The sequence below is a fragment of the Vulpes lagopus genome, chromosome 10, assembly GCF_018345385.1.
Source record: "Vulpes lagopus strain Blue_001 chromosome 10, ASM1834538v1, whole genome shotgun sequence".
NCBI classification, from domain to species: Eukaryota; Metazoa; Chordata; class Mammalia; order Carnivora; family Canidae; genus Vulpes; species Vulpes lagopus.
This window is the reverse complement of record NC_054833.1, coordinates 34,480,049-34,504,565: the sequence shown is the minus strand read 5'-3', so window position 1 is coordinate 34,504,565 and position 24,517 is coordinate 34,480,049. Positions and strand designations below refer to the sequence as shown.

Below are 24,517 nucleotides of genomic sequence, written 5' to 3'. Positions count from 1 at the left end.
GGGGCCTGGGGATCACGTGGGGGAGGGCGGGGCGGGGCCTGGGCCAGTCACGTGGGGCGGTGCGCGCTGAGTGCGGCTGCGCCGGCCGGTAGCTGCAGCTGGAGCGGTGGCGTTTGGAGGAGACTCGGTGAGTGTGTTGGGAAGCCGGGCTGGGGCTGGGAAATGCCGGTTCTCCCAACGCTTTAACGTTTTCGCGTGTCCGGGGATTCCGTTCTCGGAGAGCATTGCACTGGGAGCCGTTTGTCCCTCTGGGAGAAGATCGCGCTCAAAACCACTTCCCCGCCCCCGCGCCCCGTGGAAGCGATGCCCCATAAACGCTCGTCCCGGAGCCCTCCCGGGCGCCTGCCTCGTCCCTCTTGGCAACCACATCCCTGGTGCCCGGCCAGGCCCCCGGGGGACGCGTCGTGTCGCCTCTCATTTCCTCGCCGTTCGACCTTCGGAGATGCCCGGATCTCTGTAGGCTCTCCACCCCTCACCTCCTCTTTGTTTCAGGTTGCAACCTGTGCTCTCCCGGGGGTGATGGGGAACCCTTCCGTTAAGCCAGGCCCCCCCCCCAGCCCGTATTCCGACCTGCGGCGTACCTTGAGTTTCTTCTGTTCTGCCTCAAGAATGCATTTTCTGGAGTCCCTCTCTCCTTACGTTCTCCTTGCTCCTTCCAAAGAAAACACTGACAATACGGAGCGCGGACCTCCTCTCCCCTCCCCTCCCCTCCCCTCCCTCCTTCATTTCCCCCCTCCCTACTTTGCAACCGCCCCAAACCCCCCTCTCTCCCTCTCTTACGAGGTGCAGTGTTGGAACTCGCACGCCCCAGTGCAAGCAGTTGCCCTGTGATTTCACCGAGGGGTGCCTGGAAGGATGAACCTCTGTTTGGGGTGATAATGTGAAAAACACCGTGGGACCTACCTGCCATTTGTTAAGGAACCTAACGGCGAGCTCGGAGGGGGTGTTCAGAAAACGAATGGACCTGTACCGACACTAGAGGACACAATTTTTTTTTTTTTTTTAAGACCGCGGAGGATGGAGACTCCTTGAGTTCCAGCAGGTGGTGGGACTAGGTTTGCGTGACACCCCTCCGAAAGGGATTGGCAGAAGGGAACCATGTTGGGCAGCAAATAAAGTTGAACAGGTGAAGTGGAGCTGACGGGTAGGAGACTTCGTAAGTTGGAGAAGGGTTTGAGCTAGATGTTGGAAGTCATGAAGAGTGTCTGAAGCTTCTTGAGCAGCAGAGAGGCTCCTTGAATTCTAGAAATGAATCTGGCAGTTACTGAACGCAGGACAGATTGAAGAGGGCTTTGAGAGCCGGTGGATGAGCGGAGATGCTGCAGTCTAGGGGATCGGGAAGGAGGTGATGCTTCATCCAGTGGTCTTATGCCCTCCAACACTGTACCGTTCTTGGAGTCTGAATTGATTTTTTTTTTTTAAGATTTTATTTATTTATTTATTCATGAGAGATACAGAGAGAAGCAGGCTCCATGCAGGGAGCCCTACGTGGGACTCCCATCCTGGGACTCCAGGATCACACCCTGGGCCAAAGGAAGGCACCAAAGGCTGAGCCACCCAGGCGTCCCTGAGTCTGAATTGATGTTGAGCACAGGTCAGGTTGTATCGTTGAAGTTGCTGTTGAAGTCTCAGTCCCTTGAGGATTCGCTCCTGGTTTCTTTGTAATCCCCACCCACATCAGGCACAGAGTAAACTCACAAATACTCATTCCTTAGATGGCCGCAGTGCATCACAGAGATATGTTAGATGGGTCTGAACATTTGAATTGTCTTCTTTCTGTAAGTTTTTGATCTGAAGAAAGGAGGTAGAAGGAAAAGTGTTTGTAATCCGCAGGGAGGAAGGCTTGTGTATGTTTCTGTAATAAGACAGGTGATCAGGATATAAATTCGAAGAATCCTGAGGGAGGTTGGGAAACTATATCTTTTTTTTTTTCTTCTGCAAATTCACAGATAAAATACAGATCTATAATACTTGAAAATTGTTACCTCTTAATGATATGCTACAGACCCAGGTTCTGATTTTACTAATTTCGCTTAGGTCCGGGAAGCCTCCTTTTCCAAGGCTCTGAAATGTGAATGTGAGGGTCTAAAATTATATTGTTAATTTCAAACTTGTTTTAGGTATAGGACTTTTATGTTTTTTGTGTAAGGGCTTTTTTCCCCCTTACCTTGTGCTTAGTGGCATTCAAGAAATGACACCTGTTCTTGCAGAATTGGCGTTCTCTGTCAGGAAACAAATGAAGAACAACTCAGATGTCAATGCTGGTGACACAGAGCTTGTGTTCTTGGGTTTCAGGGTAACCAAGGTACACATTATAGTGCTTAAGAATAAAAACACTGGTCACTTTTTTTCTGGAGAAGGATCTTTCAGGTTTTTCTTTTTGAAACTGTAAAATATTTGAAGGATTCAAAGGTTTTGTTTGCTTGTTATCAGTACAGCTTTAGTCAAAATGGGTACAGAAGTTACATCTTAATGTTTTTAGTATATGGTTATTTAAAGTAGTGTTGCTTTCTGTATATACAAGAAGTTATGCAAATATGCTGTCTTTTGTTTTAATGTTATCTCCTTCCTCTTCTCGTTCAATTGATTTTATTTTAGGCAGTTCATTTTTCTACTTCACCAATGTCACAGTCTCTTTTTGGTTGGGGACTGCTCTTGTCTGTACTGTTGTCTTACTGCAAGGAAGAAAATTCTATAGTGATGTCTAGTGGTATCTTCTTTCTTAGAGAGTACAAACATGACTTATTTACATAGATTTTGACAAGTCATAATGTGTTCCCCCAACATAACTATTTAAAGAAGTATCTGAAGATTTGTTTTTGAGGCTATTTCCTGATCTGTGCAAGAACACAGTCGCCTTTTTATTTCAAAAACATCGAGTGACTAATAAAAGAACTTGTGTTTAAATATCACAGAGTTAAGATTAATTAGCAGCATGAGGTTGGTTTCTGGCTTCTCAAACATTGATTTGCGGGTTGCAGATTAACCAACAATTCAGTTAAGAGCAGGAAGTACTTGGATATCCTTTTATGGTTTTAGATTCAAAGAAGCAATTAGCAGGAGCGCCTTGGAGGTGTCCTGGGAAGTGCAGTTACTGGCAGCTGCGATCCTGGGGACTAGTCCCAGCTCAGCTGCTTGTGAACCTGAGCAAGTAATTTGGACTCAGTTTTTTGTCTTTTAAAAGAAGATCCTTATAGCTCCAAGCTTCTATTCTTTGAAGATTTTCTAGTGACACTTAAGAACTTTCTTAAGTGGAATTTATTTCAGATTTATCTTGCATACATTTAGCATAACCACAGAGAATCAAGATTCTGCTCTTGTCCCCAGAATTTAACCTTATGCCACTGAGCTAACATTTATTATTTGGAGGTCACCTTATTGAGTAGTGTTGGAATGTACCTTAAGATTTCCATGAGAGGGAGTGCAGATAAAAGAAAAAATACTAGAAAACAGTGGTTTTCTAAAACATTGTGTTATATACCCATAATATGGGTGTTAGTTCTTTTTTCCATGTCATCATTTTACTTTTTTTTAAAGATTTATTTATTTATTTATGACAGACCGAGAGAGAGAGAGAGAGAGAGAGAGAGAGAGAGGCAGGCAGAGACACAGGAGGAGGGAGAAGCAGGCTCCATGCTGGAAGCCCGATGTGGGACTTGATCCCGGGTCTCCAGGATCACACCCTGGGCCAAAGGCAGGGCTAAACCGCTGAGCCACCCAGGGGTCCCCCCATGTCTGCATTTTAAAGAGATTCCATTATACTAATTTCCCTCCTTATATTTTTATTCGGCTTTTGAGTGATGCTCAAGACAGGTCTGGCTTAAACCAGTACTTCTCAACTTTTTAATGTCATGGTACATGTGGAAATAATTATTTCGTGGAGGAAAACTGGAGCCTGCCCACAGAAGACAGCTGGCCTGGTTGCTGAGCTGAGCCCGGTCCCCACCTGACCCTTCAATAGTCTGAGGAGATCCCTAGCCCGTCACTTGTTTGACCATTTAGGAAAGTCAGTATTACACAATGAAGGTCTTTACCCAGGCTCTAACTATCCAAGGAATTGTATTGTTAACTGTGTTTGTTAAATCTGCCTCTAATTTATTTCTTTTTTATGTGCCTTTATGGTGTTGGCTAGTTTGTGTTTGAAGAGCATACCTATCCTTACAAAGTGATCTTTCTAAAAGTTTGTGAAAAGTCCTTAACTGATGAAGAGATGGGAAATGCTTTTGTCACAGTGCTTTGACCTCATTAGATTATGGGCAATCTTGCTCTGCCGCTTTAGAGAAGAGAGAAAATTTCTTTAAATAGTTTGTTTTCCGTTAAAAAAAGTAATACAGAAAATATGTAAGATAGAGTAGGGAAAAAAGTCATTCATAACTGTTCCCCAAATACTGTTGATACCATGTTTTTCCTCAATTCTTTTATCATGCATTTTTTTTCTTAATTGTAAATTCCAAACATTTATAGAAGTAGAGAAGATAATGAACCCTAGATTTCCATCAGCCAGCTTCTACCAACCAACTCGGGGCCACTCTTGTTCTACACTGCACCCTGACCGCCCAGACGGTGTTGAACCATCTGTAAACACTTTAGTATGTGTCTGTAAAAGATAAGGACTGATTTTTGACAAAAACTACAATGCCATTATCACACCACTTTCTTAGTATCACTGAGCAAACAGTCGACAAATTTTCCAGTTGGTCTCTCTTTTTAAGTAGTTGATTTGTTTGAATCGAGACTCAAGAAAAATCCACACATCATGAATGCTCTTTTAATTAGAAGAATAAAACTGTGGGCATTCAGAAGAGACATGCAGCCTGTACCTGAGGATGCTTAGAGCACATCGGATTAGAGCTTGCACTTTGGAGACAGAAAGGTGGTTTCAGAATCCTGGCTCTGCAATTTGCTAGTTGTGTAACCTTGTGCAAGTTGCTTAACTTCTCTCACTTTAGCTTCTTTGTCCTGTGAAATGTGGATCATATCTGCCTTAGGACTACTGTAAGGATTGAGTGAGTTAATGCAGGTTAAAGCACTCGTGTAGAACTTAGCACATAGTTAAGTCTCAAAAAGTATCAGATATGTCTTGCATACTAGTATAGCACGAGGTTCATAGATTTGTTAAGTAAATCTTAAATAGAGTAAGAATCAAGAGGTAGGGAATTTAGTCTGATTCTGCTACTTAGGTGATTAACTTCAGTGTTTTGGACCTTAAATTTCTCACCCCAAAAAGCAGGTGTGGTGAACAATTAGATGATTTCTGAAATTCCAGTGCTTGCTAGAAATAAGGCAGCATGGTATTTTTAGAGCATGAGCTTTGAAAACACTGAGGTTTGCATCAGGCTTTGCCATTTATAAGCATTTGTTCTCAGCCTCTGTTTTTTCATATGTATCACAGAATTAATAATACCTAATAAGGTTGTTGTGGTGAGAGACAAGATCAATGTGTATGATGCCTATCATGTAGAAGATACTCAACTTATTAGTCAGCATTTTGTGATTATAAGTTAAAATAAGATCATTGCATTACAGCATTTTCAAGACTGAAGAACTATATATTTTGAGGGCATCTATGTAAATGAAGATGAGCAAAGTATCTTCAGGGAAAAGGAATACTCATTGGAAGGGTGAACATGAAAAACCATGTTTCTAGAACATGAACATTGGAAAATTGAGGGACTATTCAACCATGTGGTTGGATAAAAGCCAGAGGATATCAGGATCCCTAGAGAAATGCAAGAAGGTATTTGCAACAGATAGTTGCTTAAGTTGAATAAACCTGTTTTTTGCATTTATTTGAAAATTTGAACAACAGTAAGTGAAAGATGTGGATTGTTGTGTGTGTTTCATTTGGTGGTGATTGAAATATGCTGTAAGCATTTTACTCTAATGAGATTGTTAGGTGAATGAAAATAACCTCCACTAGCTATTAGGAGAGCTGCGCTGATAGCTGAGTTGGAAAACCAAATCCACGCTTGAGTTTACTGATCCCCATGTTCTAGGCAGCATTTCCCCAACTTGCTTGACTATAAGAATTGCCTTCGTACTTTTTTTTTTTTTTTTTATTCATGAGAGGCACAGTGGCAGAGACGTAGACAGAGGGTGGAGCAGGCTCCATGCAGACAGCCCTATGTGGGACTCGATCCCAGAACCCCAGGATCACGCCCCCAGAGGCAGATGCTCAACCTCTGAGCCACCTCCATCGTACTTTTAAATCTACAGATCCCTCTTCTAGAAATTTTGATTCAGGAAAATGCTGAATTAAAGCTCAGGAATCTCTTGCCCTCCCTCCTCCCTGCTCCATAAGACTTTGAGCTAAAAGTTCTTCTGTTTATGAATAGACTAGAAGAAGGGTAAGGTTACTAAAGAATATAGAGAGAAGGGCAGCACAGGTGGCTCAGCGGTTTAGTGCCGCCTTTGGCCCCTGACGTGATCCTCAAGACCCGGGATCGAATCCCACGTCAGGCTCCCTGCATGGAGCCTGCTCCTCCCTCTGCCTCTCTCTGTCTCTCATGAATAAATAAAATCTTTTTTTAAAAATTGTATTAAAAAATATAGAGAAAAATGGCAGATTTTAAATATTGTTATTCCCCCCCCTTTTTTTTTATTAAAGTAATTCACATGTATGTTGTAAAACAGTGCTAAAAGAAGTGTGTGGGGGGGAGGGGAGCCAGTCCCTCCATTCTCCCCATCTCATAATCTCATTCTTTAGAGGCAGCCTCTGTTATTTTGCTCTTTCCTCAGGCATTATCTTCATATTTCTAAATCATTTGATATGTTATTTCTTGTTTTTTTCTCCCCCCAGTGTTTGGCCTATTGAGCTAGTTGATCTGTCTCCGCTCCACTCTTGTGTTTAGCTTGACCTTTGCCTGTTTTTTTTTCCACATACCTACATACCGTTAATTTTTTCTCAGATGCTCCAGCATAATTGCCACATTCTTATGAGTAACATTTCCCATAAGCTCACATGTGTCACTTGATGTTTCCAATCGAGAACTACCACCCAGGTATCATTGGAACTGCCCTTCACTCTCCTCCTGGGTTGTCATCCATGTCCCATTTCTTGGCTTACATTTCTATTTCCTGAGAAGTATCTGAATGCCCACAAACTTGTCCGACCGTTTGGAATTGTTACAGAATTCTAGGTTGAAAATAATTTTCCCTCAGAATTTTGAAGGCACGGTTGTGCCAGGTTACTGGTATGTGTAATTGCTCTGGAGACCTAGCAATCAAATCCTTTTTTATGAGACCTTGTTTCGTTAGTTTTATTTTTCTCTTTCCTCTCTTACTGGGAGCTTTTAGAATATTCTGACCCTGGCATTTTGGACTTTCTTAATGATGTACTATAGTATATGGGTTCTCAGTGGACCCTTTCTTTTCTTTTTAAAGATTTTTTTATTCCTGAGACATGACACACACACACACACACACACACACATCATTTCTTAATGATGTACTATAGTATATGGGTTCTCAGTGGACCCTTTCTTTTCTTTTTAAAGATTTATTTATTCCTGAGACATGACACACACACACACACACACAGAGAGAGAGAGAGAGAGAGAGAGAGAGGCAGAGAGGCAGAGAGAGAAGCAGGCTCCATGCCGGGAGCCTGATGCAGGACTCGATCCCGGGTCTCCAGGATCACGCTCCGGGCCGAAGGCAGGCACTAAACCGCTGAGCCACCCGGGCTGCCCTCAGTGGACCCTTTCATTCTAACTAATAAACATTAGTTAGAATGGGACATTTTCTTGGGAATGGGACATTTTCTGGGACATTTTCTTCTAGTTCTCTGGTTTCTACCTCCCTCCCCTCTTTTCTTTCTCTCTGATCCTATTTCATAATATCCATACTTGTTATATGGATATGATAGCTTCAAAGAGGACCCATTGAAGTTTTTTAGTTCTCACTCTCTGCATCAGAGCAACTTTACAATCTATTGCTGAAATGAATATCAACCCCCAAATAATGGCAAGCCCCTGCATGTAATGAGAACTTACTGCTTCCCCCTACAGTTTGACAGATACCATTAAGCCATGTACACCGGTACTGGGAGGGTCTAGCCTTCCGCTCAGGCCCTCCTTGTTCCCATTCTCCCTGTATTTCCTCACTTCCCTCAGGCACTAGAAATAAATGTACTACTACTTTATTTTACTATGGATACATATACTGCTGCTCTTTTGATGAATCTATGAGCTATCTGAGTACTGTTGAAAGTTAATTTTACTAAGAGAAATGAAGGAAGAAAAGTTGAAAGGAAAACGAAAAGAGGAGCTTATACGTAATATGGAAAATTTACAGGGTAAAGACAGGGGCAAACTAACAAATACGGTTTTCTGAATTGATGCGCAGAAGCCAGCATGCTTGCACTTCTTTCAAGAGTTTCTTGAAAACTGTTTTTCTCCACGGAAACCAAAGTATCAACGGTCGTTATCACCAGGTGGGATTACAGGGTGGTTTTCGTTTGCTCTTTGTACTTTTCTGTACTTGACATATTTCTGCAGCGCCTCCTGGGGACCTTTCCTTGGCTAGTCAAGGAGGAGAGGTGCTTGCTTTCCTCTGATCAAGTGTCCACGTCCCCTGGGCTCCAGCCGCTCAGCCCTCTGTTCTGCTCCCTCCAGTTCCTCCCTCCGTCTTGCACTGACCTCCTTCGCTTTTTAACAAAGTATGTTTTTAGGTCTTCCTAACCTGCTTTTCTCTCACCTATTTCTTTCCTCAGTTATTTTTACTGACCACTTTTTAAAACTGATGCTACCCGTTCAGCAAAAGCAGTGCCTTTAAACCGGTTTCTTCTAATTTAGCCTGATCTTTCTAGTTGGTGGGGTGGCCTCTGTGGCAGATCCTGCCTCTTTTTGTTTGTTTAGCTCTCAGATTCTTGGTTCAGGTCGAAATAATGCTTTTATCTCTCAGTTCATTTCCAGATCAAAGAGAATATTTTTCAGTTAATTTTTATTAGGAAAAAAAAAAAAAACAAATATCCTGTAAAGAACATCAAGCTAGATTAAGGTTACAAAGCTTAAACCACTTTCCTGAGTTGCCTTTCATCCATCATTCGCTTGCTTTTAAGGATTATTGAAATTGACTTACAAGTACATTCCTAAAGTATATGACCCTTCTTTCAAAATCAGTAAATACTTGTGTTGGTGCTTGAAACCGAGAAAGGGAAATAATCATCTATAACCCTGTGACCCAGAGATTATTTCTGCCAGTCAAAAACCTCACAACAGATGATAAGGAACAGATTGTCGAACTGTTTTTTGACCTTTAAGCTTGAAGTATGTCTGAAAGTACCTTTGGGTTGTGAAGGGCTGTATAATCTAGGTATCTCCTGGGTCTGAAACACAGGAGAGCCTGGAGCTAAAAATTGAGATATGGGAGTCATTAGCATTTAGTTGGTATTTTAAGTCATTGGAGTAGCTGGAGGGGGAGGAGAGGAAATATGTAAAGTGATTGGACGGAGAGCCTAAAGCTGTTTCTTTAGTACTCTCAGTTTTGGGGGACTGGACAAAGGGAAAAGAGCTTCCCCTAGAGGGACGGGAGGAAAATCAGAAAAATACGATATCCGGAAGAGAACAGAGTTCAGTGTCAGATGCTTCCAAGACCTAAAGGACGGTAAATACTCATTATTTTACTTAATTTTGCCATGGTGGTATCTATCTCCCATAAAGCTTTTCTTGATCTTCCTTGAGCATAATAATTCATCTTTCCGGGATCCCTGGGTGGCGCAGCGGTTTGGCGCCTGCCTTTGGCCCAGGGCGCGATCCTGGAGACCCGGGATCGAATCCCACGTCAGGCTCCTGGTGCATGGAGCCTGCTTCTTCCTCCGCCTGTGTCTCTGCCTCTCTCTCTCTCTCTCTGTGACTATCATAAAAAGAAAAAAAAAAAAAAATTCATCTTTCCTGTACCTTGTATGTTAAACTTAGCATAAATGTGTTATAAATATTTGTTTACGGTTCTATTTCACCTTATTTCCCCTAAAAGGTGGAGACCCTTCAAGGGTATGGCCCTTCAGGGTATGATCTTAGTCATCTTTGGTGAGATACTATTGCATTGTGTCTTCACAACATGTACTCCAGAGTCAGCCTCTAAATGTGTTAATAGCTAGTGTGTCAATAGCTGTGTGACCTGTAGCAAATTTTTTAACATCTCTGTGCCTCAATTCCATTATCTATGATATATGTGGTGTATGATGATAATAGTGGCTACTTCATAGAAGAGTAAACATTTGTAAAGTGTAGACGACGGTGCCTAGATCATAGATACAATATAGTGTTTGTTGGACATGAAGTGGTGTGGTAATAGGAATATAGTTACTGTAGTACCTGGCCCTTAATGGTCATTTTTTTTTCTTAATGGTCATTTGAATGTGAAAATTCAACAATTTGGGACTAATACAATCTCTACCATTTTGTCTTATTTTATTTTATTAAAGATTTATTTATTTATTTATTCATTCATTCATTCATGAGAGACACACACACACAGAAGCAGAGACACAGGCAGAGGGAGAGGCAGGCTCCATGCGGGGAGCCCAATGTGGGACTTGATCCCATGAACCCGGATCACAACCTGAGCCAAAGGCCGGTGCTCAACCACTGAGCCACCCAGGCATCCCCAATCCCTATCATTTTAAACTCTGTAAGCATGTACAGAATGTAGTCATGATCAGGCCTTAGGAAAACTATGGAATAGAAGTGGACAGAATTAAGGGTATATAGCTTTGTTTTATAAAACAAATCTATAGGCTTTTCACAAAAGCACTATGTAATCTTAGTTTCTTTTCATGTGGTGAAGGAGAAAACCAAAAGATGAAGATTTCCAAAGCAGGTGAGAATTTTTATGTGTAGTGCTGAGTAGTATAAGCAAGTGGGTAGTGGGGATGAGTCCCAGAATGCATTTGCTTGGCATGAAAGATACAAGACTACAACTTTGCCCATTCATCTTGTTTTTACAGCTTATAAAAAGGTATCAGTTGATCTTTTAGACCTCAGATTTTTTTTTTAAGATTTTATTTATTTATTCATGAGAGACACAGAGAGGTAGAGAGGCAGAGACATAGGCAGAGGGAGAAGCAGGCTCCCTGCGGGGATCCCCATGGGGGACTGGATCCTGGAACTCCAGGATCACACCCAGAGCCCAAGGCAGACGCTTAACCACTGAGCCTCCCAGGTGTCCCTCTTAGACCTCAAATTAACTCATAGTGGGTACATACTCATTGAGCAAGTATTTGAGCATCCACTGTGCTGTATAGATGCTTAACTATATAACAGAGATTGTGCTAGGGGCTGGGGATAGGATGCTAAATAAGACTGTACTTGACTTGTCCTAAAAGAGCTTTTATTCCTATGGGAGAGGCCATACATTGCAAGTGTAAGAGATGCAGATAAGGAGCTGAAGTATAAATGGGGTTGAGGCGGATGGATAACATGAGTCCCTAAGGTAAATATGTAAGCTGAGGCTTCAAGGATGGCAGGGAGGCAGAAATACTTGTAGAATATACCACCCTAAGCCATGTTCTATGTGTGAGCCATTAAGGTGTGTGTGTCCTGTGTGGCTCTAGAGCCTGGTGAATGAGGGCTGGGGTGGATGGGATGTTATAAAGAGGACTGCAGGTGTCAGATCAAGCTGAGTCTTGCAGCCATGATGTGAGGATTTTAATTTTATTAACCACAGTGAGAAGCCATTGAGTGGTTTTAAACTGTGACTTAATCCAATTTGTGTTTTGAAATCCCTTTTGCCACTACATAAGCTTTTCTTCTTCTCTAGTCATGTGTAAAGAAAATAGATTTAATATATAAAATACAGAAACGGATTTCTTAGCCTGAAATACTGATGTGTTTGAGTCATTTGCCAGAAAGAGTTCTTGCCTTTAGAATCCACTCTAAGAATCAATTTACATCTTAGATGTCAGAAATCCGAGTTACAAAAATAAAATTTATATATATGAATGTTCAATTAATGTCAGAGGATAGTCTTATTAAAGCATTAAGCCTGAAATCTTTCTTTTGCCTGCTAGAATCAGATTACCATCACTCACTGTTACGATCATTGCCATATCTGAAAAATAATAGTCTGAATGTTGATTTACTGTGCACACAATGTTCACAGGAATGTGGCTTTTCCCATATGTTCCATTTAAAAAAGAAATGGTTTTTTGTGGGTTTTGCTACATTAAAAGCATTTAATGGGGTATTTATTTTAAAATGCTTTGTCTGTAATACAGGAAATTCTTTCTTGTAATTCTAATCAGGAGCAGCATTTTGCATTTGAGGGAGTTCATTCAGTCAGTATCTGAATGTCTACCATGTGCCAGGTACAGTTCTAGGATCTTGGGATATATTGTGAACTAAACAAAGATTGCTGTCTGTGAAGAGCTTACTTTCCCAGTGGAAGGAGAGAGATGACAAATAATAAATATAAATACTGTATTTATACTAATGATAAATATAATTAGTATGTTAGAGAGTGGTGTGGGCTTTGAAATAAAAAGTAAAGCAGTTAGGGGAGCCTGGTGGCTCAGGCGGTTGAGCAGATGGCTCTTGGTTTTGGCCCAGGTTGTGATCGCAGGGTTTTGGGATTGAGCCCTGCATCAGGCTCTGTGCTCAGTGCAGAGTCTGCTTGCGATTCTTTCATCCTCCCTCTGCCTCTCCCCCTGCTTGTGCACTCGCCATGAATGAATGATTGAATGAATGAATGATGTATCTGTCTTTAAAAAGTAGAGCAGTTAATGCATTAAGTGGAGAGGTTGCAGATTTTAGTAGGGTGGTTGGGGTAGCATGATTGAGAAAATATGATTTGAGCAAAAACTTGAACCTTGGGAAGAGAATACCAGATTAGAAGAACCAAGCAACACAGAGAAAAGCTCCTAGGCCAGAGTATACCAGGCCTGTTTGAGTACCAGGAAGGAGGCTAGTGTGTCCAGGGGAGGCACAGAGTTTCTTGGCTTTCTAGGTACGAGTTTCTCAATTTCAAAAAAGTTCATAAGCCAAAATACGTGAAAAATAGGTCAAGAATTTCCATCCTGTGAATGTTCTGTAGATGGTAATTGATGAACACCTAGACTCATGTCTTGAATTAGGTAATTCCAAAGTAACACAAAATTTAAGTTTATTTCATAGAGCAGCTAAACATTCAAAAATATTTTTTCTATGAATAGGAAATTATGTTGGAGCACGTGCTCTTGAGACCTAGCATTTAGTAAAGCTGAAATTTTACCATTCCAGTTTACAGATCTCCAGGTTGAAAGCCAAAACCTTTGTTTTATAGCAAAAGATGGCAAGGGTGCCAAATGTACTGGTCTCTAAGAGGAGCAGTGATTGATAGTGTTGAGGATCGGGCTTGGTCAGGGGGAAACTGCCCTTTACGAGCAGGTTTGGTTTACTTCCCTTCCTTATTTCTTTCAAGCTCAGTAGTTCGAAGTCTTCAACATTTTTAATTAGGTAGTCTGATTTTCTAGGGTTTTTGTTTTTTGTGGTTTGTTTTTGGTTTTTGTTTGGCTCTGTGAAGTTTTCCTTGTGTTTCTTAAGTTTCCAGTCTAAACATCACACTATATTCATAAAGTCCTAATCAATGACAGTCTAGGAGAGTGTTGCATATCAGATGTATTACACTGGTGTATGATTCAGTGTCCTTTGTTTCAGATGCACAGAGTACTTTATAAAGAACCGATTTATCCAGTGTGATCCCTGGAGTTATTCCAGCCATACTTGCCATAATCTTTTCCTATGTTTCTGAATTTTATTTTTCATAGAGTATCTTTTTATAGTTTCTTAAACTTCTTTCTCATTGGTTTCTTTCCCAGTTTGTCGTGGTTGGTTTTTTACATTTGAGTCCTATCTGTGAATTGCTGTTCATTGTTTCTAGCCTAGTTTTCCACGAGATTGAAGTTCCTTAAGTAAGACCACTAAAGAAAATGCTTAGAAGCATGGATCTTTGAGTTTCCGAAGCAGGACATTCTGCAGTTGAACTTTGAATAATACAATTTTGAACTGCATGGGTCGACTTATATGCAGTTTTTTTTTTCAGCATGTAAGTATACTCTTTAATCCTCATCGCCTATTTTACCTCCTTCCCCCACCCCCCCACCAGCTCCCCTCTGCATGCCATCAGTTAGTTCTCTATAGTTAAGAGTCTGTTGGGGTGGGGCACCTGGGTGACTCATTCAGTTAAGTGTCTGCCTTCACTCAGGTCATAGTATCCCAGCGTCCTGAGATCTAGCCCCACATTGGGCTCCTTGCTCAGCAGGGAGTCTGCTTCTCCCTTCCCCTCTGGCTGCCACTACCCCTGCTTGTGCTCTTTCTCTCTCTGTCAAATAAATAAAATCTTTAAAAAATATATGTAAGAATCTTGTGGGGTGCCTGCCTGGTTGACTCAGTTGGTTAAGCATCTGGCTTTTGATCTTAGCTCAGGTCTTACTCTCAGGGTTGTAAGTTCAAGCCCCCAGCTGGACTCCACATTGGGCATGAAGCTTACTTAAAAAAAAAAAAAAGTTTGCCTCTTGGTTTGTCTCCCCGCCGCCCCTTGCTTCTTTGTTTTGTTTTTTAAATTCCACATATGGGGACACCTGGGTGGCTCAGTGGTTGAGCACCTGCCTGCCTTTGACTCATACTGTGATCCTGGGATCGAGTCCCACATCAGGCTCCCTGCAGGGAACCTGTTTTTCCCTCTGCCTATGTCTTGCCTCTCTCTGAATAAATAAATAAAAATTTTTAAAAAAATGTAGTTTCTCTTATGATTTTCTTAACATTTTATTTTCTTTAGCTTTTATTAAAGGAATATAGTACATAATACATATAACATAGAAAATATGTGTTAACTGTGTTACTAGTAAGGCTTATGGTCAATAGTAATTTAGGGGGGAGTCAAAAGTTTTATGTGAATTTTTGACCTCATGGAGGGGGTTGGTGCCCCTAACTCCCATGTTGTTCAAGGGTCAACTGTACTTTCTTCTCTGAAAACATTGCAGGGCTTTTTCTCTTCTTCCAGATAGGACTACATGTGAATCACCCCAAAATTTAGTAGTTTACCTTCTTTTTTTTTTTTTTTTTACCTTCTTTTTCTTTTAAAGGAAATACTGTCACACCTTTAAGCCTCTAGTTCCATTCTTTTTTTTTTTTTTTTTCCTTTTTAAGATTTATTTATTAGAGAAAGAGCTCAAGCAAGAGAGTGGTTGGGAGGTGCAGAGGGAGAGAGACAATCCCAGGAGGACCCTCCGTGGAGTGCAGAGCCCAGTGCAAGGCTCAATCCCACGACCCCAAGAACACTACTTGAGCTGAAGTCAGGAGTCAGTCATTTAACTGACTGAGCCATGCAGGCATCCCTCCATTGCCATTCTCTAAGTGGGAAGTTTAAGAACCTTACGTTTAGTAGACATAATAGCTGTTATAGGACAAGATTAAAAGAAATTGGATACACTCAAAGCAAGTTTGTTATGTCACTCATTGGGTATTCTGATAACTGAGTTTTTTGTGTTTTTTCTTAAGATTTTATTTATTTATTAATGAAAAACAGAGAGAGGCAGAGACATAGGCAGAGGGAGAAGCAGGCTCCCTATAGGGAGCCTGATGCAGGACTCTGACCTGAGCCAAAGATAGATGCCACCCAGGTGTCCCTGATAACTGAGTTTTAAGCATAATGAAGAACCTAAGATGGTGTCTATTGCCTTATTTTTTTTATCTGTTATTTCTGTTTAAGGTAACTATGTACCTGAACATGAACTTGAAAGTAATGGATAAATTGGACTTGAGTGATCTCTTTTATTTTAATGTTGAAGAACATTTTATTTTCCTTTTAGTTAACTCTAAGAATAGTTGCAAAACAAATTTACTTTGTAACTTATATTCTGTCCTGGTTTTGTTGTTTAATGCTGTTGGATTCCATGACCACAATGTCTGGACCTCTGAGGTGTTTCACCTCAGATTGACCTGTATTCACTTAATCACTGTTAACATTCAGGTACACTTAGGGTCTTTAATCATAACATTTGCCAAGCTTTATGCTGTCAAAATATAACTTTTTCAAAATTGTCAAACTCAGTACTGTTTGAGTCAGAAATCGTCAAGAAAGTGAAAAGGGGTGGAAACTAGGATATTCTTAATAACATTTTTATTTTTGTTATGGCAGAAAAGTCTGCCCTTCTTTAAGCCTTGTCAAATTTTAATTTATAGATTCTCCATAGTGATGAGATCTTTTGGGATTGCCCAAACTTGGATGAATCTGCATTTGTATGTAGCAGTATTGTGTGTACTCTTTTGGCATGAAAAGTAAGCCCTTGGCAGTATTGCCATACATAACCCACACTGTCTTCCGAGGAGGGATTTAGTTTTCAAGGACTCCCTAGAACATAAAATTGTGCCCTTGAAGATGTATTTAATCTCATTTTCAATGAATACCCTGTGTCATTTGGGATGAAATTGTATGATTGTACTACTTGATACATGGAAGATATTAAAAAGTGTCCCTCCAAAAAAGAAAAAAAGAAAAGAAAAAAAAAGTGTCCCTCCTTAGCAACATGTGTCATTGTTTCAGGGTATACCTTTTTCAGAAGCTTCACAGGAGGGAAAGCAGGGACAAAGAAAGGAAGTTATCATTCTTTGCATGGTAACATCATCTTAGTCACCAACTTCTAATTCAAATGAAATCATAATGTGGATGTAATGCTATTCCTTCTTTTTTTTTTTTTTTTTTTTTTTTTTAAGATTTTATTTATTTGATAGACTGAGACAGAGCCATAGACAGAGAAGCAACCTTCCTTTGGAGCATGATATGGGACTCAATCCCGGGACTCTGGGATCACACTCTGAGCCGAAGGCAGACACTCAACCACCCAGGCATCCTGCTTTTCCTTCTTAAATCAGTTTTGTTCCTACACATTATGTGTTACTTTGGTTTTATAATTGAAAATAACTGCTATAAACAACATCTGAGCTCTTTAGCCCAAAATACTGATGTGGTTGATCTTAGGACTTGAATTAAAATACTTTCTAGAATCTGGGGTAAACTTCTCATTCTTTAAAGTCTTTCAGAAACCTACCTCTGATGAGGTCATTTGTATACTTCTTGTATATGCATCGGTGTTTGTTAATAAAATATCAAGAGTAGTATCAATGTGGCATTTTACCAGTGACTACGTTACAGCTGATTTTCAGGAAGTAAGTGTGATGCTGATGTTACCTGACAGAAGATAGAGGATGTCAGGCGCATAAAATTAAGATGTAGAAGAGCAAACTGAGTTAACCAAAGGTAGAGGAAATGCGTCAAGTCTTGGGTACACAGAAGAATCCAGCCCTAGCAACATGTAGATGTAATTCCTGTATATCAGTTTCGTGTGTGTGTGTGTGTGTGTGTGTGTGTGTGTGTGTGTGTGTGTAGGAAGAAAATGGAAAATTTGATTTATACACTGATCAGAAAGGGTGCAGTCTACATTATAGAACTGAATTCATCAACTATCTGAGTAAAATATTTGGTTTGTTAATTGTCAACAAGTTTGTTGAGTTTGCTTTTGTAGTATTTATGCTGGATATCTCTTCCTTTCTCCCTCCCCCATAGCTGCTGAAAACCAGATGTGTTGGAATTAGTCCAAAAGCCACAACTAGAGGGATTTTTGGTTTCTTCCAAGTCAGAGGATGACTCTCTTTTTTCTTTAAAAAATGAAGTTAACCCTTTGATGTGTTTATGCCAGAGAAATAAGCCAGTCTTTATTCCAGTCACAGCCCCCCCCCCCCCCATGTTGGGTACATTATGATACCATTTTGGATTTTTTTTTTAAGATTTTATTTATTTATTTATTTATTTATTTATTTATTTATTTATTTATTTATTTATTTAGGGGAGAGAGAGCAAGAGCAAAAGAGAGCACAAGCAAGGGGGTGTGCAGAGGGAGACAGACGCAGACCCCCCGCTGAAGAGGGAGCACAACCCTGGGCTTGACCCCAGGACCTTGAGATCATGACCTGAGCCACAGGCAGATGCTTAACTGACTGAGCCACCCATTATTTATTTATTTTTAATAGAATAGGGGAAAACTTGCTGTAAATACAACTGATCTTTTAAGTCAAGAAAGGCCTCCTCAAGCTAATCATTTGTAGATTTTTTATTTCCAGGCAAAAATGCCATCATCAGAACTTTTCTCCTTTTGATTTATTCCATCTACCCATATCCAAAATGTATTATCCTGAATTCCTTGTGGCCTGCAGTTGTTTGAGCTGAACACCACATACTGGAAGCACAGGGTGACCTCACTCTTGATACTTGAGTGGGAAAAGGAACTCGATTTTGCTATCATTGCAGCACCAAGATGCCAGGAAAGCAAGAGCTACTGCGATTTGTTAATGTTTTCAGAGGCATAAGTTCTCTGGTTTATGGATTTAATTTCAGTCCTATAACCACCCCCTTCCCGCTTGTCCTTTTTTCGTGTTTCTTAATGGATTTTTCCCAGAATGCTTGCCTTGATTTTTTTCCCTTTCATTCACCAGATGGAAGCATTCTATTTCCTGCCAGGCTGACAAGTTTCAAAGTATAAGTGTCCTATCTTATATGCAGACTTGGGCCTTAAAAAATTTAATGAGGCTGCTCTTACTTTTCTCAGAACTTACCAAATATCTGACTTTTATTGTGCTGAACTCTCTTGGTCTTGAGGGATTTTTTTTTTTTTTTTTGGTTACTTTAGCACTAATTGTAGGAACAAAGACACTGCCACAGATAATTGCCTTTGTCTTCTTGTGGCAGAAAAGTTTTTCCCACCTCTGCTATTCCCACAGAGCAAGTCCCACTGAAATGAAAACCTCGAATAGTGATCACATGAAGAAATTAACGTGTGAACTAGTTGATGCTTGTTAGGAATTCTTTGTAAGATTTTCACAATCGGTGTGGAATTTTTTTTATAAGTAACTGGATGTTGTTTAGGGTAAACACTAAAGTGGATTTTTTTTTCTGAAACAGTACTCTAGAAGAAATAAGATATGGTTTATGCTTTGATGCCACTGGGGTGTATATATAAGACTGTAGCATATGAAGCATCCATTAGCCTGAAGTAAAGATGTTATCCTGTTACAAAACAGGATGTGTATATAATCAAATATAATGTGGTGATACTGAATTTCTTATTCAGTCTTATTAAGTAAGAGGACTCAAAACATTGCCGTAACAACTTGTTGAGAGTTGTTGGCCATATTTAATTCTCTCAAGTTATGTAGAATGAACAGACCTTCAGAATCGTTGACTCTGTTAAAAAAAAAAAAAAAAAAGAACAAGAAGCTTATTAGTTAGTATTCAGGTGTAGACATTAAGAATTTACCATCTGTTAGAATCCAGCAAAAGTGGCCTGGCATATTTTCCAGGAGTGATAGGATCAGTCTAGGTAGATTAGTGGTTGGTAGGGGGTATAGAGCAAATAGCACTTGTCACCAGAAAAAGCTGTTTTATTCAGTTTCTGAATTTAGGTGAGTGCCATGATTACATCAGCAGAGTGCCTGGTCATGTAGCAGCTGTTAAGCATTGCACAGAATTATTTCAAGTGCATCTGTCTGGAATGTGGGATCTTTTTTTGATACTTTTGGCCTACAGATTAAAACAAACAGAAAGGTGAGATGCCAATACTTGGAGAACATTTTTAGGTTGTAATAAATAGAATGGTTCAGACTATGGTCTTGGGAGGCAGACTGCCTTGGTTTGAATTATGGCACCTAGCCTTTCGGTCCTTCAGTTTTCTCATCCCTAAAGTAGGGTATAATGGTATTTCACAAGGTTATAGGGATTACATGAGATAGTATTGTAAATTGGGTTTGGCATGTGGTAAACACTAAGAGTTTGTTAAAACTCTGGTTTAGTAGCTGAACCGAGCATTGAATTCTGAAGATGTCCATCTTCAAAACTTGGTGTACATTAAATTACTAACCTTTATACTTAAAGATTAATCTCTCTTAATACGGAGTATTTTTTTCATGGGTGGGTGTAATTTGTTCAGATGATGGCTTTATAGAACCATATTTAAGGAAAGAACAGAAGCATGCACGATTTTTATTGCATATTTTTAAAAACTATTCCCAAGCTCAGGGCTTGTCCCATATATGGGAGAAGTAACCACTCTTCTACCACGCCAATCTAGAGCATAAACTAGACTTTAGGAAATGACTTCACATAGATTAAAACTTAATGGAAATATTTTAATGTTTTAATGGATTAACTCTTAGCAAACTGGAATGGTGTTGACTGTAATAAATAATGTATAGACTTAAATGAAAGGAGGATGGCAGATGGTATGCCTATGTTAAATATCCTACATTTAACAGAATAACTGGATTGCAGAAAAATTGTATTTCATTTGGGTGTTTCTTTTTTGCCTCATCATAAGAATTTCCTGAAGATTCTTGAGATTCTGGCTCAGTAATTTGGGTTTAGAGCCCAAGAGTATATACTGTCTTTTAAGCTAATTAATAGACTGTATCTTTAAGAACATGTATGTGTAACTGAAATCTCCATTGGTTATTAAGGCACAACTTACCGAGTTAAGTAATTCATGTGCCTTCTCTGAGCCCCAGCTTTCTCACCAACGGAATCAAAGATTTGACCAGGTAGATGGCCTACTTCCTAACTTTATGATTTTTGAGATTCCTGTTTTCCTAATGATAATGATATCAAAGAATTCCATTATGTGTGAAGCAGTAATTGGGGTAAGGAACTGAACCTTTCTATTTACCAGAAAAATTATTTTCAGCAAACGTTAGAAGATGTTTACATAAAGAAAAAAAATGTCTATTAAAATTGTAAACCTGAATAACCAGTAGTGATTCAGTTATTTCTAAAGATTTATTTATTTAGAGAGAGGGGATGTGTGAGGCAAGGGGCAGAGGGAGAGAACCTCAAGCAGACTCCCTGCTGAGCATAGAGCTCGACTCAGGACTCAGTCCCATGACCCATGAGATCAAGACTCTGAGATCACAACCTGAGCTGAAAACAAGAGTCAGATGCTTAACCAACTGAGCCACCTAGGCAACCCCAGTTATTTTTAAACATTGATGATGAAAGGATAATAAAACACCCACGACTCTGATACTATGTATTGTCTTTTGTTGTATATGTGTGTATGTCTGTATACACACTATTCAAAATATTGCTATTTTCGAATTAATGATCCTTAGAGTTAGCAAGTTCGCTAAAATTTTGAGCAATTAAAACTTCTCATTGGGATTTTCATTCTAATCCATGTAATTCTTTTACTTTTGCTAGTTATCCCATCACCTGAACATAACTGGCCATTTTTCATGGATCTTTGCTTGATAATACCTTTCCCATTTATCACAGTGTCTCCGAGTCCACTCTGATCAGCTAGGGACACATGCCTCACTGCCTGTGAGGACATAGTTGTTCAGCAACAAGGAGTATCTAACAATCAGCAAATTAGTATTGATTGTTCTGTTCTTGACTAAGTGATTTCTTTAGCTGATAGTAAATGGTAATTGGGGGCTATTAGCACACTTATCCACGGATTGTTTTTATCCTCTAGGTCTTCCCAAGCCTGTATCAAGGGAGAATAGCAGGTGTCTCTTAGGCTCCACAAAGTGATAGCCAGTAATTGACATGAATTGACCTTGATTTTTGTTTTGTTTTGTTTTGTTTTGTTTTGAGGAGAGGTGATAGGGGGTAGGGAGAACCTTCAGGAACAGAAACCGGATGACAGTATCGAGCACGAAAGTCATAATTTCAAGGTTAATGTCTTTGAGATGAATTTAATTCTTTAAGTTCGGCATGCTCATTAATTAATGAATCTCTGTTGAGCAGGGAATACCTCTAGAACACCTTTAGGGTATACAGCTCGTGAAAACTGTTTAACGTGTGTGCTATTTTGAATGGTATATATTACAGATCTAATTGTGGTCTGTGGTGTTTAATCTATTTTAGAAACTGGATGGCTTCTACAGGGAGCCAGGCCTCTGATATAGACAAGATTCTTGGATTCTTCAGTGATGGCGCACCCCCCACCAAAAAGCCCAGGTAAACAAGGGAAGGGAATCCGAGGAACATTTAGTAAATTACCATTAATGGTAGATGACAAAAAATAACAAACTTGCCCTACATCCCAGTTGTTTTTACAAATTAATATTGACCTTCATTTAAAAATTGTTTTTATTTTGGATTTAATTTTTGTTTTTATCAAGATCATAAATGTCCATAATTTAAAAGTTAGTACTTCAAAGCTTATAATGCCTTGTCCCTCTCTGGAGATAATCACTTTCAACTTTTTTATCTGTTTCTTCTAATACCTGCATTCATATTTTAAATGCTGTGTATATACTGCTATTCTTTAGTTTTTTGGTTTTATCTATTTTCCAGTTAAGGAAGATTAGGATTAGGCTTGCTCTCCTGAAACCTCTCCCTACATATTGCCCCCACCACGTACACAGCAAATACTCTTCCCCCATGTGTTTTATATCCCAATTTTTGGTTGTCAGTTTTTTAGTAGTTACATATATGACTGTATGAATTGTATTTATAGCAGAGCCTAACAGTGTCTTGATTATACTTTTTTGTCCATTTTTCCCTCCAAGTTATTAAAGATTATCTCTTTCCTTTTTTGTTGTTTTTTTGTTTTTTGTTTGCTTTGTTTTGTGTGTACTTGTCAGTTTCTTCACACTCTGGAACAGAAGAGTACCTCTCTTAGATATGCTAACACCCATCAGTAATTTACTAGTTGACTTCTTTGATGGACTTTTCCTTCCGGAGTGTCCTCCCCTGGACTCCTGTTCTCCAGGCCTGCTACATTGCTGAGAGTTGCCGCTTTCCTTTCCCATGACCCCAAACATTCCTTGTACATGTCTCCTGTGTTGGATCCTCTCTTTCCTGGATACTGTCTTGTCCTTTTTTGGTGTGGTCCTTCGTTTTGCTGAAAAACACTCTCAGTATGCTTCCTTAGTAAGGATTCACCAGAGAAGTGTTTTTGGAGACATTTGAAAATGTCCTTATCATATCTGTCCATTTATTTGATGATTTGGCTGAGTGTAGAATTGGGATAGGAAATCATTGTCCTTAGAGTTAGGAAATTATTGCTCATTCTCTGCTAGCAGCTAAGTGTTGCTGCCAGAATAGTGACTCTTCTGATTCCAAATCCTTTGTGTTATATGACCTTTGCTTTTCTCAGTAGAAGCTCATAAGAATAGTTATTTTATTCTTAGCAACCTAAAAATCTCACAGTTGGTATACCTTCGTATGAGTCTAGATTATCAGTCTAGATATCAGCCACCCTTCCAAGCTGGCTACTGATAATTCACTTTGGAAAATTTTTTCTTATTTGATAATTTCCTTTATACTTTTTCTATATTGTGCCTTTGTAAAACTCTTGGTATTTAGATGTTGGACCTTCTGCAGTAAGACTCTAGTTTTTCTTTTTTTGAGAGACAGAGTGTGTATGAGAGCACGAGGGGTTGGGGGGTGAGAGAGAGAGAAAATGTTAAGCAGGCTCCATACCCAGCACAGAGCCCAGTGCGGGGCTTGATCTGATGACCTTGAGATCATGACCTAATCCGAAATCAAAAGTCCAGTGCTTAACTGAGCCACCTAGGTGCCCCAAGACTCTAGTTTTCTTATATTTTTCTATTGCTTTTGTTTTTATCCTTCTACTTTCTCAAAGATTTTTTGTTTTCTTCCAATCTAACATTTTTTATTATGTTCTTAATTTCCAAGAAATCTTTGTTTGCCCATCTGTTTTTTTTATAGCATTCTGTTCATGTTTCACAGATGCCTCTTTTTTAAAAATCTGTACGAGAGACCGTTTTCTTTTCCATTTTGCTTTCCTGTATTGTCGCTTGTTTCCTGCAGGTTCCTTTCTATCTGCTAGTTTGTTTAAGTGTATCTTTCACATTGGAGGCTTTATTCAAATGTAAGGTGACCTTTCTTTGCTCATATTTAAGAGAGTAAAGAGACAAGTTGGAAAATCTGTATACGCATCAAGGACTTGGTCACTGATGGGCTTCACTGTGGGTGTCAAGTATGGGCCAGATTCTGTAGCTGAGAAATCCCCACCTATCAGAATTTGTGGGTCTTTTCTCTCATGCTGGCCATTTTCCCCAAAAGAAGATGATGAGGAGTAAGGTACAGTTATAAGGTTGACTGCCAAGATCTGAGAGTCTTCCTCTGGGAAAAGGAGGCAGGGGAGAGTCTTAATATTTCACATACTGGCTTTCATTTACCTGCATTTCCCAAGCTGTGCACAATGTTCTCAAATACAGAACCCTGTGGTTCAACCTCTGTGGAAAGCACGCCTCCAGTCTAGAGTTCTAACTGCTTCTTATACGGCCATGCAACAATTCTGTGTTTTGGCCCCACCTGCCCTTCCACCTTCAGATATATTTGAACATTCCCAAAGTTCTATAAAGGGAATCAGCTCTTACTCTACAACTCCTAAAATTTTGTTGACCTGTGCTGTCTGCTGTCATCCTTTCCTGTTCTGATTTTTATGAATTTATGTCTTCTAAAAAATTACTTAGTGGTTTTAGGAAGAATCAAAAGTGAAACACAACTGTTATTTTTT

The 24,517-nt window shown here is 39.7% G+C and overlaps 1 protein-coding gene across 5 annotated transcripts in view; it reads left to right on the top strand.

Moving 5' to 3' along the window:
- The first annotated feature begins 32 nt into the window (after window positions 1-32).
- FAM118B (family with sequence similarity 118 member B) overlaps window positions 33-24,517 on the top strand; it is a 46,363-nt gene continuing 21,878 nt past the window's right edge. Inside the window, exons 1-3 of one of the 5 annotated variants that reach the window (XM_041773107.1) lie at window positions 74-127; window positions 13,858-14,022; window positions 21,892-21,984. In XM_041773107.1, the coding sequence (XP_041629041.1) occupies window positions 21,899-21,984 (86 nt within the window). In that variant the 5' untranslated portion in view covers window positions 74-127; window positions 13,858-14,022; window positions 21,892-21,898. Of the gene's footprint in view, window positions 128-789; window positions 1,127-8,920; window positions 9,607-13,857; window positions 14,023-21,891; window positions 21,985-24,517 lie in introns of those variants that run through there. The other 4 variants (XM_041773108.1, XM_041773106.1, XM_041773109.1 and 1 more) reach the window with 4 other exon arrangements.